Source organism: Myodes glareolus, chromosome 2 (assembly GCF_982192425.1).
Source record: "Myodes glareolus chromosome 2, mMyoGla1.1, whole genome shotgun sequence".
NCBI lineage: Eukaryota > Metazoa > Chordata > Mammalia > Rodentia > Cricetidae > Myodes > Myodes glareolus.
Window position 1 is genome coordinate 39,886,810 of NC_142027.1, and position 17,866 is coordinate 39,904,675.

The 17,866-nt window shown below is 34.8% G+C and overlaps 1 protein-coding gene across 2 annotated transcripts in view; it reads left to right on the forward strand.

The window, feature by feature from the left end:
* Positions 1-17,866, forward strand: part of Epha6 (EPH receptor A6) — a 917,499-nt gene that overhangs the window by 145,169 nt on the left and 754,464 nt on the right. For both annotated transcript variants that reach the window (XM_048422770.3, XM_085685660.2), the window contains one exon: positions 12,640-13,303. In XM_048422770.3, the coding sequence (XP_048278727.3) occupies positions 12,640-13,303 (664 nt within the window). The remainder of the gene's footprint in view (positions 1-12,639; positions 13,304-17,866) is intronic.

Sequence of the window (17,866 nt, forward strand, 5' to 3'; positions counted from 1 at the left end):
CTTTATTAACTAATGATAACAAAACATATTCGCAGCATACAGAAAGACATTCCACAGCACAGGATTTGCCATGTAATATTTTAAGTATTAATACTTTAACTATGCTAAGGTGGTACTTTTAGCATCTTATTACCTGCTTAAGTAAAGACCTAGACCTCAACTTTAGTCAGTTGGTGGTGGTTCAAATCCAGCCTGGCCTACAGAGTGAGTTCCAAGACAGTCAGGATGGTGAGACAGAGGAACCCTGTCTCAAAAATCAAAACCAATAAGAAAGAAAGAGAGAGAGAGAGAGAGAGAGAGAGAGAGAGAGAGAGAGAGAGAGAGAGAAAGAGAGAGAGAAAGAGATAAAAGGAACGAAGGAAGGGAGGGAGAGAGGAAGGAATGAAGAAAAAAGGAAGGGAGGGAGAAAGGGAAGGAGGGAGGGAGGGAGGGAAAGAGGGAGGGAGGGAGGGAGGGAAAGAGGGAGGGAGGGAGGGAGGAAGGAAGAAAAGAAGGAAAGGCATCAACTTTCAATTTTAGACCTTTTGACATACAGAATATGGACTTCATAGAGAATTTTTAATCTTCATTTGACGGACTTTAAATGGGATAATCATTCACTATTAATAATCCTCATTGCTATAATATGTAGGCTTACAGATACCAAATCATTCACAAAAATAACAAATTTATTCATAGAGCTTCCATTGAATCTGTACCTTTTTTATTAAATATCTCTGTAGTTGTAATAAAAAAGTTTTATATTTGCCTGAAGTGAAATAGGAATGCATCTTCAGTGGCTCTATTCTTGCTTCTTGTTTTATTCTCTGAACCTAGCTATCATTTAAATGAAAAGTCTTTACTTTTTTCCTGCAAAAACAGATTTATGTTATTAACTACATGCCTAGGAGAAGAATTCAGGGCACTAATTTTCTAAGTTTATATCAGTATATTGACTCAAAGTGAATATTTAAGTGGTTCCGGGGAAAATATTATATTAGAATATGAAGAACCTTTAAGAAGCAGTTTCTTTGATATAGAATATTAGATGCATACAATTTACAAATTAATTCAGTACAGAGCTATAGAACAACATGGTTGTGTACATCCTAGAACTGTTGTTTATTGCGCTTGTGAAAGCAAAGAATGTTTGGGACAAATGAACTTTGTCTCTCACTTTAGCAAATCAAGCCTTTTCTTCATCGTCAGCCTTTCTTTTTTCTTAGAATGAAGTTGATTTTGTTCCTCGGGATCCCTTCTCAACTTAAACTTAGCTACTTGAATTGAATAAATTATAATCACACACTACAAAACATTTGGAAATAAATTTTATGGAGAACTTAATGAGAAATCATAGATTTAGCATATGCTTCCATTCCTGTTATACAAATATATGATGAACTATATAATTCACTGTCTCATCTGTACACTTATTCTTTGTCTGTCAATATGTCCTAGACCATTTGAAGGATTATTTTACTTTGGGGGCTGTATCACTTCAATGATGATTTGTTATAGTCTATCTCTCTGATGTTTTCTCTTTCAACACAACCTTTATAGAAAAACAACAAAATATATTTTCGACATATATTACTCTTCCTTTACAGCTATTGTTTGTAACCTATAAACATAGAAATAATTTGAGAATTTGATAATTTTAACATTAAGGAAAATAAGAGAAATACAAGTGATTTCTAATGGAGAGAGATGGGGAAGAAAGTAACCAGATTTTATTATGCATACAATAAATACTGTAAGTACTATTCACTTAGGGACAGAGGTACAACCAAAATTTTACTCTTTACATACCTTGTTCTTCAATGCTGTAAATCTTCTTCCTCTTCTGATCCTTATTTTTGCATATGTAATATCAGATAAATTTTTTCATTCATGGATATATTGTTATCTTTTGTGTTTTTCATTTTAATGATATTTTAAAGTTATAATTTATAGTGCTCCAAGATTACACTTTAATGCATGTACATAAAATTCTTTGGGCTTACTAACAAGTTTTGCTGATTGTACCACTCCTCAGTCTAGGCAGTCTTGCCGCTGCATAGGATCTTGACGAGTCTGAAGTGTGGTTTCCTCAAACATGATCTTTCTTTGCTGTGTGCTTTAAGGACATCCATATTCATAATTTCCCCTAGAAAATATTAATTTTTCAAACTAGATTTCCACTAGTCCATTTTATTTTCAAAAATATACTGTCTTCAATTGTTTTAAATTTAAGCTTATATTGCAATAAAAGTTTAATATGTTCCTGTTCAGTTCTAAAGATTTCAAATAAGAAGGCATAAATCTGAGTAATTCATCTTATTGCTTTGAATGCGTGGGTCAATTTTGCTTCATATTATCAGAACGTTCTTTGCCTCGGAAGTCTACTTGATTGCCTTATTCTATTCTCCATGGAAAGAAAGCAATTTGAATGCTCAGTGACTGCCAGTTCCTTTGAGAATTATTTTTCTTATTCTACTCTTCTATACCTAAAAGGAATTTAGGGTTTTTTTGGCCTACTTCATTCAGCTTGTTATGGAAATAAAGCATCATATGTGGGTGTGGGTGTTTATAAAAGAACCTCCAGGCATAAGTGAACTGTAGATTACTCATAGTTCCGTGTACTTCCCATCACTTCTATCCAATACACACTTCAAGTGGGACTGTAGAAAGATCCCCAGTGGAAAAATAGTCCTACATGAAAGGAGGCCCTAATATAAGCACACATACTCTGGCTAAATTTAATCGTGTGTTGTATTTATGGAGTTGGTAAAATGGGTTGTTTCTATTTAAAACAAATACATAACTTCTTTTTCGGCAGTGAAACTTTTACATATGCATAAACTGAGTAACTGTAGAAAACCACTGGAATAAAATAGTGAAACCTCTTATTCTGCTATTACATTGCTCTGTCCTGTCAGATGCTTGCTTTTGTGTAATTGACACTGAAACAGAACACTTCTGTTGCTTCATGCTGTGTTTTCATTTATGTTCTAATTATGCAAATTTAATATTTCATAGACTTTTTAACAATGTCATGAAAATGTGTTTTGATTGTATTCATGTTCTCATTTTCTTCTGAAGACTAGGAATATAAAAACTAATTTACCAAAATATAATAAGTAGCTCAGAAAAGTTAGGCACAACCCCTGTGTTCTTCTACAAGAAAGAATGTCCTTCAGTTCCATCATTTGTCTATGTCTTATATGGATAGTACAGACAATATCGTTTTGTCTTGTGACAGTTTCAACAAGTGTTTATTGTTTGCATTGAGTGGTGGATACATAAGTTACATATGATGAACAGAAGTTTCTTGGCCCAGCTCTGCCTTCTAAAATTTTATCTAAACAAAAATTAGTTGTACTTGATAAGTTGTTTCAGAGAGAATGTTTTAAGAACCGTGTGGCTATTTTGAGAGTGTTCTGTTGGATATAATGAAGTGGGTGTGTCCACAGCAAAACAAATAAAAATGTATGGAAGGAAGGTTACCAACGTCTTGAATCTCAAAGAGGAAGTCACGTGTCACAAAATGTCATAGAACTTCTGGTTGGCCTGTATTAGAGGGCAGTCTATGCAAAAATCATAGATGAGGGTATCTGAGAGAAAGACAAGTCAAAGGTCCTTAGAAGGGTATGAAAATTAAAATAAATAAATAAATAAATAAATAAATAAATAACCCACAAATATACTATTTAATTATTTTGTAAAACAAAGCAAGAAAAGTTGATAATCAATCACTGTACAACTTTTTATACTGACTCCAATAATTGATCACCAGGCAAATACTTGCTCAAGTAAAGGAAATTTTTGTCTTTGTGTGTTAAACCTTGTATGCCTGGGAGCATATAGACCACCAAAGAAAAATGTAAAGGGAAACAGATATGTCTTTGGCAACAGTCTCATGGGTTTCACCTCATTGTGGTGGGGAAAATGTGGTATAACAAGGTTGTTCAAGTCAAGGCATGAAAGATGTAGAACAGAGAAGCAAGGGCCAGTATAAGGTCCACATATGAGATATGAAACAGTTAATTTAGAATTACCCTGACACCTTATGCTTCATATCCTCCCAATGCTATCACTTTTCGTTTCCATCAAATTATTAACCACTCATCAGGCAGAGTCCTCATGGCCTAACCCACTTAGGATATTTCCTCCTGCACTCCATAAGGGATGTGCTTTATCACCTGGTAGGTGTTCCTTAGTCTGTTCAAACTGACAAGAGTAATCATCAAAGTATGTGAACCTTAGATTAGAAAAATATTCTTGAGTGGGGGGTCTTCACTGAAGCATGGTAGAATTTTCCATGGTGACATTCTTAGTAAAAAACTGTCTCTCTCTTCTCAGCAGCATACTACTGAGAGTAGCTCCCCAGCCAAGGGTGTTATTGTTTGCCCAGCTCCCATTTCCATGCTTGGATTTGGTCTGGTTTGGCATTACACAGACTTTGTGTATGTGTTTCCTGGCTACTGCACATTTATAAATTCAGAAACCCTGTTGTATCCAGAGGCTACTGTGCCCTTGTATTCATCCACTGCCCATGGACTCTATACCCTTTCTAATTCCCTCTTAGGCAACAGTTTCTGGGACTTGGAAGAGGGACTATGCTAAATATGTTTCATTTAGGGCTGTGCTCAGTCTCCATGGCATTTAAAAGACATGAAACTCCCAAGAATACCAAAAAGAAAGCTAAGAGAATTTGCTCTTGTCCATGGAGAGTTTAAAGTTTGTCAGTTACCTTATGTATTTCTAAAATATCTGTCTGACCATGGTGGATTGATATCAGCAACAATGATGGTTCAACATTTAAATAGTTTCTCCAAGGTTATTAGCTCCAGCGTAATCTTGAAGCATACGACACTTAAAAGAAATCCTTTGGCCTAACTCATTCTTGGTTAACCAAAATATCCCATGGATCAAGTTTCCATATCTTTTATCCATCACTTTGTAGTTAATATATCCATCCCTTGAAGTTAAAAAGATCTCAAAAAATGACTACAGTCAGAGCAGCCTTTCTGTCTTACTTATTCTAACCTTAAAACCTAAATAAGCCAAAGTCTCATTCCCCGAAAAACATGTATTTTTTCTTTAGTTTGATGAACTTGACAAATAGTTATATAATATGTAATCATTCTGCTGCTGTGGATAAATATCTAAAGGACCTATTTATATGGAGAAATAGCTTACACTGGGTCCCAATTCCTTTTCATTTGGCTTTATAACCTATAGTACATCATGGTGTGATTGTATTGTATTGCTTACCCCAAGGCACCCAGGAAGCAAAAAGAGAGGAGAAAGGGCCATGGATCTGTACAATTATTTTGTGTCCCTGGTATCCTAATTTTATTTGGCTGGATAACATCCTTTTAAAATTTCAGTCTCTTCCCACTACTGAGAACAGGTAGAAGGAACTCTTTGAGCTCAAATGGATCTGAGAGACATTACAAACTGAATTCATGCTATTCCATAGAGGACTTAGAATATCTGATTCAATGACAGTGCTGTTAAAAGTAGTTAGATATCAAAAAGGAACAAGTGAATGAGAGTTTTGCTATGTTCTGCATCTTTTAATTTCTGTAAAATTGTTTACGTATAGACAGTTCATGAGAAAACTGTTTAAGTATTAGTTTTTAAAAGGAGCGGACACTTTAATCCACTGAACATGTGTAGCATGGAGCTAAAGGTACCTAAAAGTATGTAAATAAAGCTAACCTTTATACACTAATCTATTCTTTCTCTGCCTTAATGGATGTTTTCTAGATCCCTTGCTGGTTTTCTGTCTTGTGTGTGTGTACCAGAAAGTAAAGAAGAGTGGAAGAATGAAAGAGAGGAGATAATTGATAGATGGGCAGAGATAGATAGATAGATAGATAGATAGATAGATAGATAGATAGATAGATAGATAGATGATAGATAGATGATAGATAGATAGATAGATGATAGATAAATGATAGACAGATAGATAGATAGATAGATAGATAGATAGATAGATAGATAGATAGATAGATAGATAGATGATAGACAGACAGATATAAAGTCAGAGAAAGAGAGAGATTAAGAGGGGAGAGATAGAGTGTGTAGCCCAGGCTACCCTGAAATTTACTGTGTAGCCTAGATAGTCGTGAACTCATAGAAATCCTCCCCCACTGCTTCATGAATACCAGAATTGCAGGAAGAAATGAAACACCAATGTTCAGATTGAATTACTGAACCCTTTACTTCTTTAAAGTACAATTACTTTCCTCTTTCAAGCTTTCAATACTATGATGATTCCTAAATATTTAGTATGTATGCCATTGCACTGATACTGAGGATAAAACCTGTGCTACAAACATATTTTCATAATTCCTTCGACTGTTTATCAAGTCCAAATACCAGTCTTATACTCATTTATAGAAATTAGTACATGTTACATATTCAGTACAAACTGCTGAGTGTGGTTTTTGTTTCATTTGTTTCTATTGATTTTTTGCTATTCCTTTTATACCTTTTAAAAATTTCATGCATGCTTGCAATATATATCATAATCACTCCGTTTTCTCATCCATCCCTCTCAGACTCCCCTCAACATGTCTCACTTCCATCATTATGTCCCTCTTCTCCTTTCCTTTCCTTTGATTATTTAATATACATTATATACTAATATAAAATAGACTTGTATATATATATATATATATATATATATATATATTCTATTGAATCCAATTAGTGTTGCTCATGTAGTGATGGATATGGGGCTCTCCACTGCATATGAGCAAACTATTCATGGTCACATCACAACCTCCAAAGAAAGATAACTTTTCCTCCCCTAGAAGCAGTCCACATTCACTATCTCCTCATCTAGGTTTAGGGCTGCATGAGCTTCATTTAAACCTTAAACCTCATGACCTGTTGTGGATTCTTGTTATTATATTTTTTGCTTGGTCCTATTTTTCTGTTTCTGTGATAAAACAGTGATGAAAAGCAACTTGGGAAGAAAGAGTTTATTTAGCTTAGAATTTACAGTGTATCATGGAGGAAAGGCAGGTCAAAAGTCAAGATAGAATCCTATAGGTAGATACTATTAGGAGATATGCTTACTGGTTTATGTTTTCTGTCTTGCTCAGCTATTTTTCTCATATAGGCCAAGGTCAGCTACTATTGATAGCATACACCACTTTAGGCTTTGCCCTACAACATCTATTATCAATTAAAAAAATTAATTCTCACAGACCTACTTTCAAATCAGTTCAATGAAGTTAATTCCTCACTTGAATTTCTCTAATCCTAGATGATTCTAGTTTCTTCAAGAGACAAAAAGTAGCCAGCACAGTTTGGACTTGTGACTCATCCCCTGAATGGATACTAAGGCAAAGATCCTCTTTTCTCTGCCTCCTCAACACTGCGATTACAAAAGCAAGCCACATGTTTGTATTTTCCATAGTTGCTGATATTTATGCTTCTGGTACCTGCATTTTACCAATTCTAATTATAATATCTTATAAACCTAATTTGAATATGTTAAATAATTGCCATCACCTTTAGAATTAGGAGGGGATATCATTTTTTCAGTACCTAGAACTTTAGGTAGGCTTGCTCATTTTCTCCTATGGATGCTCTCTACTTCATGAAACTGGAGAAGTGAGGGAAAAGATTTACCTCTTAGATCCTGTGATTGGGTTGTTATTTTTTTTTTTGCTTTGTTTCGTTTTTATGTTTTCTACTTCTCTGATGAAGGGAAGAAACAGCTTTTAGACTCATGCATTTATTTCTTGATTGGGTCACATCTACTTTTAGGAACATTGTGACTTTGTCAATTTTGTCTGCTTAATAGCGTCATTAACTTTCAGGAGCATCATGGCTTCTTTGGGGGAAAGTATTGGATGAAAGCATTCTGCCTCAAAGACTGGAGATAGTCCTGGTGTCCTGAAATCAAAATGAATGAAGGATCAATGCTGTCAGAAAGATAAAGGCCCAAGTCTTACATTACGTCTAGGATAAGTTTATATGTGAGTGGGTGGTATGGAAGTATATTTGGCCAAAGTTGGGAGTGGGAAATCTGGGAACTGCCACATCCTTCTTTATAGATATAAGGGTTGAAATACTTTGATATGATCCTAGACACATGGATTTATGAAGTTAAGTTCATATAGTAACAAAATGAAACACATTTGAAGCTTTATTTATTGTTTTATTTTTATTAATTTATTGAAATAATGACTTTTAATTGAAAAAATATTTAGAAATATAGTATACGTGCTCTTGAGAGTCACATGTTGGCTAACCTTATGCATGCAATGTTCAGAGACTGATTTTAGTACTTAGAAACTATATAATGATATGCAAATCATAAATTCTGTGTTTTGTGAGAAATGTACCTAATATATTAAATTAATTTACATCTCCTGATACTGAATAATAAGTGTTGTATCTTTTATATCTAGAACAACATTAAACTTATACCTTAATTCTTAGGCAAATAGATTTAATTTTGAACTTTAATATCCACTTCTTTGGACAGTTGCAGTAGATAAAGTTTAACAGTAGACATTTTGACTATTCTGATATCTAAGTATAATTCCAATTTCATGTTTTTAGTAAACACCATTATCTATAAGGCTTCTTAAATTCAATGTGGAAAATCTTATGCCACCCAATGCATATTGATGCATTCTGTTTGAAAATTCACATTTATCTTTTCCATTGAATCAGATAGGGCTCTTATCTCTCCTTAATATTAGGTCTTTAAGAATTTCAGATGAGATGCTTATATTATATCTATTTCCTTCCCCTCCCCCATTTCTACTCTCCCAAGTCTGTATACTCTTTTTTTTTTCCTGTGAAGTTCAATTTGTCCTGCCTATATAATCTTTGATGTGGCCTTTAACTGTAGCATTATCAATTTGCCAGGGGCAACATTCGTAAAGAAAACTGACTCTTCCTAGTCCAACATTGATGATTTCACAAGCATTCCTGAGGTCTTAGACATAAAGACTCATTCTCTCTCCATGCTGGGATTTGGTCTGCATGAGCTTATGCAGTTGTGCTTGCTGTCACAGTTGCTGAGTTCATAAGTGCAGCTACCCTACTGTGTCCAAAGAACAATCTTTCCTCCTACACCTCTTCTTCAGTGCTCACTCAACTTTGGGATAAAGGCATTTTTCATATATCCAAGCTCGGTTTGAGTGTCTATATTCTCCTTTTTCTCTTCTTTTTAGCCTATTGTAGGTCTTTGCTTTAATCATTATCTTATAACAATAGAAGCATCCCTGGTAAGGGTTAAGAAATGCATTAATACATGTGTACAACTGTAGGTCATTAGAAGTCAGTTAGGTACTATTTCCAGATAGAAAATAATAGTGCTATGCTTTCTCCTATGGTGTATGACCTATCTAGTTCAGTCTTCTTTATATAAAAAGCCCCAATGTAGAATACATTTTCATAAGCATATTAATATCTTAACATATTCTCCGATATAAGGGACATTTATATAGAATTTTAAATACCTTACTTTCATATTTTAGGAGTTTATAGATGAACATGTTAATGTTTGAACCTAATGAGATAGAGTCTGAAATTATTAAGTGTAGAAGATCAATCATTTTTGCTCTGGAACAAAGCTATACACTATTTGGGAAAGTTACGGATATAGTATGGACAATCACTGCATACCTTCCATAAGAAATATAATAAAATCTGAATGGAAATTTGTCCATGATAAGAATAATCAGTGGATGATACAGGAATGTTTCTCAAGGTTCTTTTTGGGGTAAAATTCTGTAAACTTTGGACCTTGGTTTTTGAAAGTTTTCAGATTTTATTTTTATATTACCTGACTCACTGTTTATTAATAAATCTTTAGAAATTAGTTTACTCCTTTTATGGCCTAGAAAAATAGAATGTCAAGTGTTACTTGAGACTTGATTTTTTTGTTTGTTTGTTTGTTTTTGTTTCTCAAGACAGGGTTTATCTGGATAGCTCTGGCTTTCCTGGAATTACCTTTGTAGTCTAGGCTGTCCTTGAACTCAAAGAGACACACCTGCCTCTATTTCCCAGGTGCTGGGATAAAGGCACAGGCTGCTACTGACCTGCCTCAGTACCTGAGCTATGTTACTTGACATTTGGTAAATGTTACTGTTACCTGATTTTTGATAGTTTTTATATTTTATTATTTTAAATGTGTTACTTGAGACTTGATTTGTGTTACTTAAGACATGATAAATGATAGTTACTTAATTTTTGAAAGTTTTCAGGTTTATTACTATATTTTCTGACTCAATGTTATTAACAAATACGTTGACTTATTAAAATATAATATTGTCTTTAATTCTAAATATAAATGTTATTTGAGAGAAACATACATGGATCTTCCTGAGAAAGGGAAATAGACAAGATCTTCTGAGAAAATTCAGAGCATGTGGGTGAGGGAAGAAAGAAGTGCTGAAGGAGAAGAGGAATGGAATAAGGGAGGCGGAGGAGAACTTGAGGGAACCGGACGGTCCAGATGGGGGAAGAACATAAAGGCAGAACAAGGAAAGAGATATCTTGATTGAAGGAGCCACTATAAGGTTAACAAGATACTGGCAGTAGAGAAACTCTCAGGAATCCACAAGGATGACCGCAGTTAAGATCCTAAGCAACTGTGAAGAAGGTGCCTAAACTGTCTTTGTCCTGTAGTTAGATTGATGATTATCTTTCTTTTTCTATTTTTTAATTGATTCTATTGAGATATACTTTTTTCTCCGTTCCTCTCCCTTCCTCTCCCCTTTGCTTCTGCCCTCTACCATGGTCTCCATGCTCCCAATTTACTCAGAAGATCTTGTGTTCTACCTCCAATGTAGATTAGATCCATGTATGTCTCACTTAGGGTCCTCATTTGTTGTCTAGGTTCTCTGGGATTGTGAATTGTGAGCTGGTTTTCTTTGCTTTATGTCTAAAGACCATATATGAGTGAATACACATGATATTAAAAGTCATCATAGAAACGTCACTCAACAACTGATGGAAGCAGAGACAAAGATCCATAGCAGAGCACTGGGTTAAGCTCCCAAAGTCCAGTCAAAGAGAGGGAGGAGCGATAATATGATCAAAAGGGTAAAGACCATGATGGGGTTAACTAAATCAGCTTACCTGAGCTAATGGGAGCTTACTAACTCCAGGCTGACAGCAGGGGACCAGCATAAGATCAAAATAGGTCCTCTGAATTTGGATGACAGTTGTGTGGCTGGGAAGACTTTAGGGCCAATGGCAGTGGGATCAGGATTTATCCTTACTGCTTTTACAGACTTATTAGAACCCATTCTCTTTGGAGGAATCACTTGCTCAGCCCAGATATAGTGGGGAGGGCCTAGGTCTTGCCTCCAAGCCACATGACAGATTTTGTTGACTACCCACGGGAAGCCCTACCCTCTCTGAGGAGTGGATAGGGGTGGGTCAGGGAGGATTCTGGAGGGAACTGTTGGAGAGGAGGGAATGGAAACTGTAATTGGTATGTAAAATGAAAAAATACTTTTTAAAATAAACAAATAATTTTTAAAAAATTTTTCAGGGGCATACCTGCTAATACCACCTGATTCCAAAGTATTCAAATGTGTTAGTAAATCGCTTTATTAAAAATGGTTAGCAAGGTCTTCCTGTGGAGTCAACTGTCATGTTAGCATGCTTGTATTTAGCACAAAATAAGGAAGGGAATCCAAATACTGAGCTCAGAAAGAAAGACAAAGTTCATGATACTTGGAAAGACTTTTAGATCAGCTCTCTAGTCATTTCTTACCCAGTTCACTCCCTAAATTATATCTATACACTTATTGTCTTGTAATTGGACTGAATGACTTCTCTCTGATCTATCATTTCCATAATTGCATAAGTGCCACTTCCTTAGGGAGGTTGATTTTAGGAGACCTCAGAAAAATTGTCTATTTTTTCCTCTTCATAACTGTGATGTATTCCATTGCTGTTTTCCTACCGTGTCATTTGCTCATTGATAGTCATGTGCTATATTATCCCTATGCTGCAACATAATCTCTAATGAAAATGGCTTAATTACTGTATTCTCATGGTTGGAAGAATTACTGGAATATTTCTTGTATTAATCATGTCAGGGCATCTACATATATAGTTGAAGGTGACAGTGAGCTGACTAATTTGGATGATGGGAAAAAGTTTTGGGTCCTCTAAAAGAGCAGAGTGTTTTTAATTTTAAACTGATTTAATTTTACCTTTCCAGCTCTCCCCTGAATTGTGACATATATATATATATATGTGTGTGTGTGTGTGTGTGTGTGCGTGTGTGTGTGTGATATATATACACCAGTATATATACTGATATATATACTGATATATAGATATAGATATAGATATAGATATAGATATAGATATAGATATAGATATATATACCTTACAGCAACACTATGAAATAGGTAATGTTACCAGTTCTATTATACAGTTGAGGAAACTGACAGTATTAAAGATTTTTTGGTCATATGATTAATGGAGAAAGCCCCCAGAAGAGTAGATTGTATACTTCCAACCAAAGGGTCATGGTTAAAATGCTGCATTTTGCTTTGGACAGTTTTGTAGCATGGTTTTATCTCATTCTCTCTTGTTAAAATATTCTTAAATATTAACATTTCTGTTTCTGACAGTAGTTTTATAATCTCTTCATTATTTGTCTTTTTCTTTGTGCAGTGGGATGCCATTACAGAAATGGATGAGCACAATAGGCCCATACATACATACCAGGTATGCAACGTCATGGAACCAAACCAAAACAACTGGCTTCGGACTAATTGGATCTCTCGTGAGGCTGCACAGAAAATTTACGTGGAGATGAAGTTCACACTCAGAGATTGTAACAGCATCCCATGGGTCCTGGGAACTTGTAAAGAAACATTCAATCTGTATTATATAGAATCGGATGAGTCCCATGGGACTAAATTCAAGCCAAGCCAATATATAAAGATCGACACAATTGCTGCTGATGAGAGCTTTACTCAGATGGATTTGGGTGATCGCATCCTTAAGCTCAACACTGAAATTCGTGAGGTGGGGCCCATAGAAAGGAAAGGATTTTATTTGGCTTTTCAAGACATTGGAGCATGCATTGCCCTGGTCTCAGTCCGTGTTTTCTACAAAAAATGTCCCTTCACTGTGCGGAACTTGGCTATGTTTCCTGATACCATCCCAAGGGTTGATTCTTCCTCTTTGGTTGAAGTGCGGGGTTCATGTGTGAAGAGTGCTGAAGAGAGGGATACTCCTAAACTCTACTGTGGAGCTGATGGAGATTGGCTCGTTCCTCTTGGGAGGTGTATCTGCAGTACAGGGTATGAAGAAATTGAGGGATCCTGCCATGGTAAGACACAAAAATACAAATAATTTATCTTGTATCTTAAATTGTTTCTCACAAGTTTTTGTGCATTTCCTGATCATTCCTTGTTGAAGAAATTGACTTCTATTAACTGAAGGCAAACTAATCTATTGCTTTGATCTTTCATATGGAAATGATGTAGCATATTTCTTTCAATTAAACCCTGTAAGTTCTTGGAATCATATCATTTTTATATAGGAAAACAACACCAACCTCAGCAGATTACTGATCTTTGCTAGTACTAAGTAAAATTTATACCTATATAAAATTTTTAATTTTAGTAAAGTATTTAAATGTAACTGTTAACATATAATAACATTGCAAAATACACTTAACTTTAAAATTATAACTTTCATATTCTTATGAGAGTGGAATAACTGATTTAAAAGAATAATTTTTCTCTCACATTAATCATCTTATGGAGGCTTTTAATTAAGTAAATATATATTTAACATTTTTAGTTAACCTTAATAAAGACCGTTTGTTTACCTACATTTAAAATGAAATTTCAAATGATACAGTGTAGAAATACAGTGATCATTTTGTACACAGTGGTGGACTAAACATGTTCTATTCTCAGTGGTAAACTATTCCCAGGGATATTTGTTATCTGGCACTATATTATATTTATGCACTTATACACTGGCATTACATTCACATTTGTTTAAAATGCTGAAAGACAGAAAGATGGGAAAGAATATGCTCTCTTATATATTCATATGTAAGTACATACATAAATATTGAGTAATAACAGTGAATATCCACAGGTTTAATCATGGGGCACATGAGCTGTTGATTATCACAAATTTCACTAAACCATTAACTGATGGTCATGGTTGGAATTGGAAAACATTAATAGTGGCATGAGAAGTTTTTTATTTGTTGCTTAAAGCATGAAAGAGTCTCTACAATTTAATCACTAAGATATTTTATTAAAATTAAACAGAAATTAAAAAACTAACATTTTGTCCACTTATATCAAGATTTTATAGTAGAGAAAATATAAATTATGAATTATCCTAAAAGAGATGGCCTATGGATTTCCCTTGCCTTAGAAAATGCCATAAATAAACATTAATTAACTCCTCAACAATTTTGGGAAAACAAAAGATCTCTGGGTAAATATTATAAATCTAGGATCCTATGTATATTTTATTTAACAAGATTTCTATTTGAAATTTCACTTTTATATAAGGAATAAACTTTTCACTAACTGTTTGGCAGTTCTGGTTTTAAGGAAAAGATAACTAGTATTAGTTTATTTTGAGACTGAGTGTTTGCATTTGCAACGTTAGCTTTAGTACCCTTCCTCTGGTCATAGAAACAAAAGGCTCTGTGTTTTGCACAGACACTCGTCATTTCTAATAAGCACAGAAAATCAGAATTAAACTTGGATGTTATGTCCTTAAATTACTAACTAAAAAAAACATTGACTTTATACATAAGGTAATAATCATAATCGAGATGAAGTAACCATAAAACTTCTAAATATATATGGTTCCCACTATAAATAATAACCTGCTATTTTCAAACAAGTGGGAAACAGAGTAGATGTCAAGATTTTTATAAAGATATGCTTTCCATTTTAAGCTATTCATTTTCTTGAGCACTTTCATATTGTTCCTCTCTTTCCTACATTAATAAGACATATTATTGCTTCTATTCTTTGCCAACACTTTATATCACAGCCAAACCTCTGAACTTTTCATAGCAAATGTCAAAGTATTCAAATGTATATGAATACACTTATTCATGATCTTAATATATGTATATGAATTAAATTAGCACTTCAAACTATAACTTGACTACACGTCTAATGAGGGGGAAAAGAGAAGCATTGTTTGTATTTGACTTTATTGGCTTAGTTTATTTTGATAAAATAATAATTTATATTTGTTATTTTTAAATGTGTATTCTTTTAGTTAATCTTCTTGATGACATTTGTGTAGGTTATTTATTTCTTTAAGAGAAAACAACACAGAACAGTTGTCCAGACACATCGATGACTTAGTATATCCCTGTAGTAGATAAGCTTGAGACAGAAAAATCTAGAGCCTCCTTATGAGACCATCTGATTGCTTGACCAGAGTTGGAGTGCTTAAGATTATCTCTTCCTTCCCAGAATTATTCCCTAGGTGGTCTTCAAAGATTACAGAAATTATCTTAATCTTTCCTACAACATTGAAGGATCAGAAAGAAAAGGCAAAAAAAGGAAGGTTATATATTAAACATTTTTCATGTTTCATGGGTGTAAAAGTGTAGAAGGAAGGACCTGTGAGGATTAAATAGCTGATACTGTATTGACTAAGGGCTGCTGCTGTGCTACTGACCCTCATTCCACTATGTTCTCCCCACCCCATTAATGTCCTTCCTTCCTTACATAAACCTGTGCTTCCATCTTATGGCATCATGCTGAAGCCCAACATAGCTTCATCAAAATCTATTTCAGATGAGAGTGAAATACTATACTTGAATCTCCTCCTATTTGAAAATCTGTATCATAAGTTGACCTTGAAAGCAATTTCCTTGGTGCCTTCCAAAACCCTGCTCCATCTCATTGTTATTCTACTCTGTATCACATAATCCAGTCAATCCCAAAGCGTCCTGTTTATTGCTTACTGTCAGCTTGATCCAACTTAGACTAACTTTGGATGAGGGACCTCAGTCGAAGGATTGCCCAGCGCTCAACCTGAGGCCACTGCTCTAGGATATTGTAATTTTTTTAAAAATGTTATTGGAGGGTCCAGCATACTACCTAGGTGAACTATTATGAAATCTCTAAGAAAGCCAGATAGCAAGCCTGTAATCAGTGTTCCTCTACAGATTCTGCTTGCGTTTCAACCATGACTTCTCTTAGTGATTCATTGTGATGTGGATGAATAAGTCAAATAATCACTTCCCTCCTTTAAATAACCTATTATAAGAATGTTTTATCAAAGCAATAGAAGAGAAAACTAGGACACAAAGCAAAGGCCATTGCAGTTTTTAACTTGGCGTCATGGGAGTCCCTTATGTTCTCTAAATGCTTTTGTAGGTCTGTGGAAAATAACTATTCACTACAGCATTCAAAAAACCTCACGATTTGGTCTCCTTTGGCTTTTTAACCTTGACAAATCTTACCTGTTGTTCTGACTTACTGGTTTTGAACAATGTGTGTGTTCCTCATGTCTCTTAATGTTTTCTGTGCTTTATTTAAGAGCTTGGTTCTTTTATTGGTTGCGTTTTCTATCCATGAATTTCATTAATCTTACCTAATTAAATGTAATTGTTTATATAGGTTAGTTTTCACAAAAAATAATCCCTCTTCCTTTCTTTTGTGCTATAGTTTGTAATAATTATGCATGCGTCTTCTTCATTACATCTATCAGATAAAGAGGTTGTATTTTAAAAATCACCTGTGCAATATAGTGTAAGAACTTCCCACAGGGCAGGAAACCCTGACTGCTCTTAGGACTGGAGAGGAAGGAGGAGAGGGAGTGGGGGGAGGAGGAGAGGGAGTGGGGGGAATGGGAGGATATGGGGAGGAGGGGAGGAAGTGGAAATTTTCATAAACAAACAAACAAACAAATTAATTAATTAAAAAGAAAAGAAATGGGTTTGTGTGAATGACCACAAGGCAGTGAGAAAGGAAAGCAGCAAGAGTAAAACACATCCATCAGGTTACATGTTTCTCCTCCTTATCTCTCAGGGCTTTATATCTGTAACTATCTAAAAAATGCTGCTATCCTCATTTCACTAATGATAAGATGAAATTATTGGAAACAGAAATGTTTTGCTTGGGATTGCAAAACCTACTAACATTATATTGAGAATGGAAGTTCAGCTCTTTGCTTGGCCTTTGAGAGGCAGTGGCTATTTTCAAACTTTGCTTGAATAAACTTGAGATTTAGGATCCGACATGCAGCAAGCCCACAGAAAGGGAATTTATACTATAATTCCATATTGTCTGTCACAAGGAGATGCAGGGTTCCTTTTTTCACATATTTTGGTCCTTGTTAAAATTTAAGAACTCAACAAAATTTTGAAGTTTGAGAGACTAAGCAGCAGACCTTGTGAGTTTGAACTCTAAGTAACTGCCAAGAGCTAAGATATAGACAGCAAAAACTAAAGTTATTATTTTTGTGTTAAAGTCAAGGAAAGAGGCAAGCATGGTAGCAAAAGTTTCTAAGCAGTTTCCTGGGCAGGGCCTCCTGTAAGGGAACATAGTCCCAGAGACAATTAGGGTAAGCAGGTTTTGTAGTCTGTCTGTTGTCCATCCAAAAGTGGAATGTAGAAAGAGGAAGACAGAAGAAAGCTTTGCTTTCTGAGCTCTAATGCAGTGCCTTAGTTAGGTTCACTATTGCTGTGATGAAATCCCATGACTCAAAGCAACTTGTGGAAGAAAGGGTTTATATTACTCAATTTCAAATAACAGCTTATCATCAAATGCCATTATGGCAGGAGCACATACAGGGCAGAAACTTAGAGGCATGAACCGATGGCAAGGCAATAGAGGGATGCTATTTACTAACTTGTTCCCCCATGGCTTGATCAGCCTACTTTCTTATA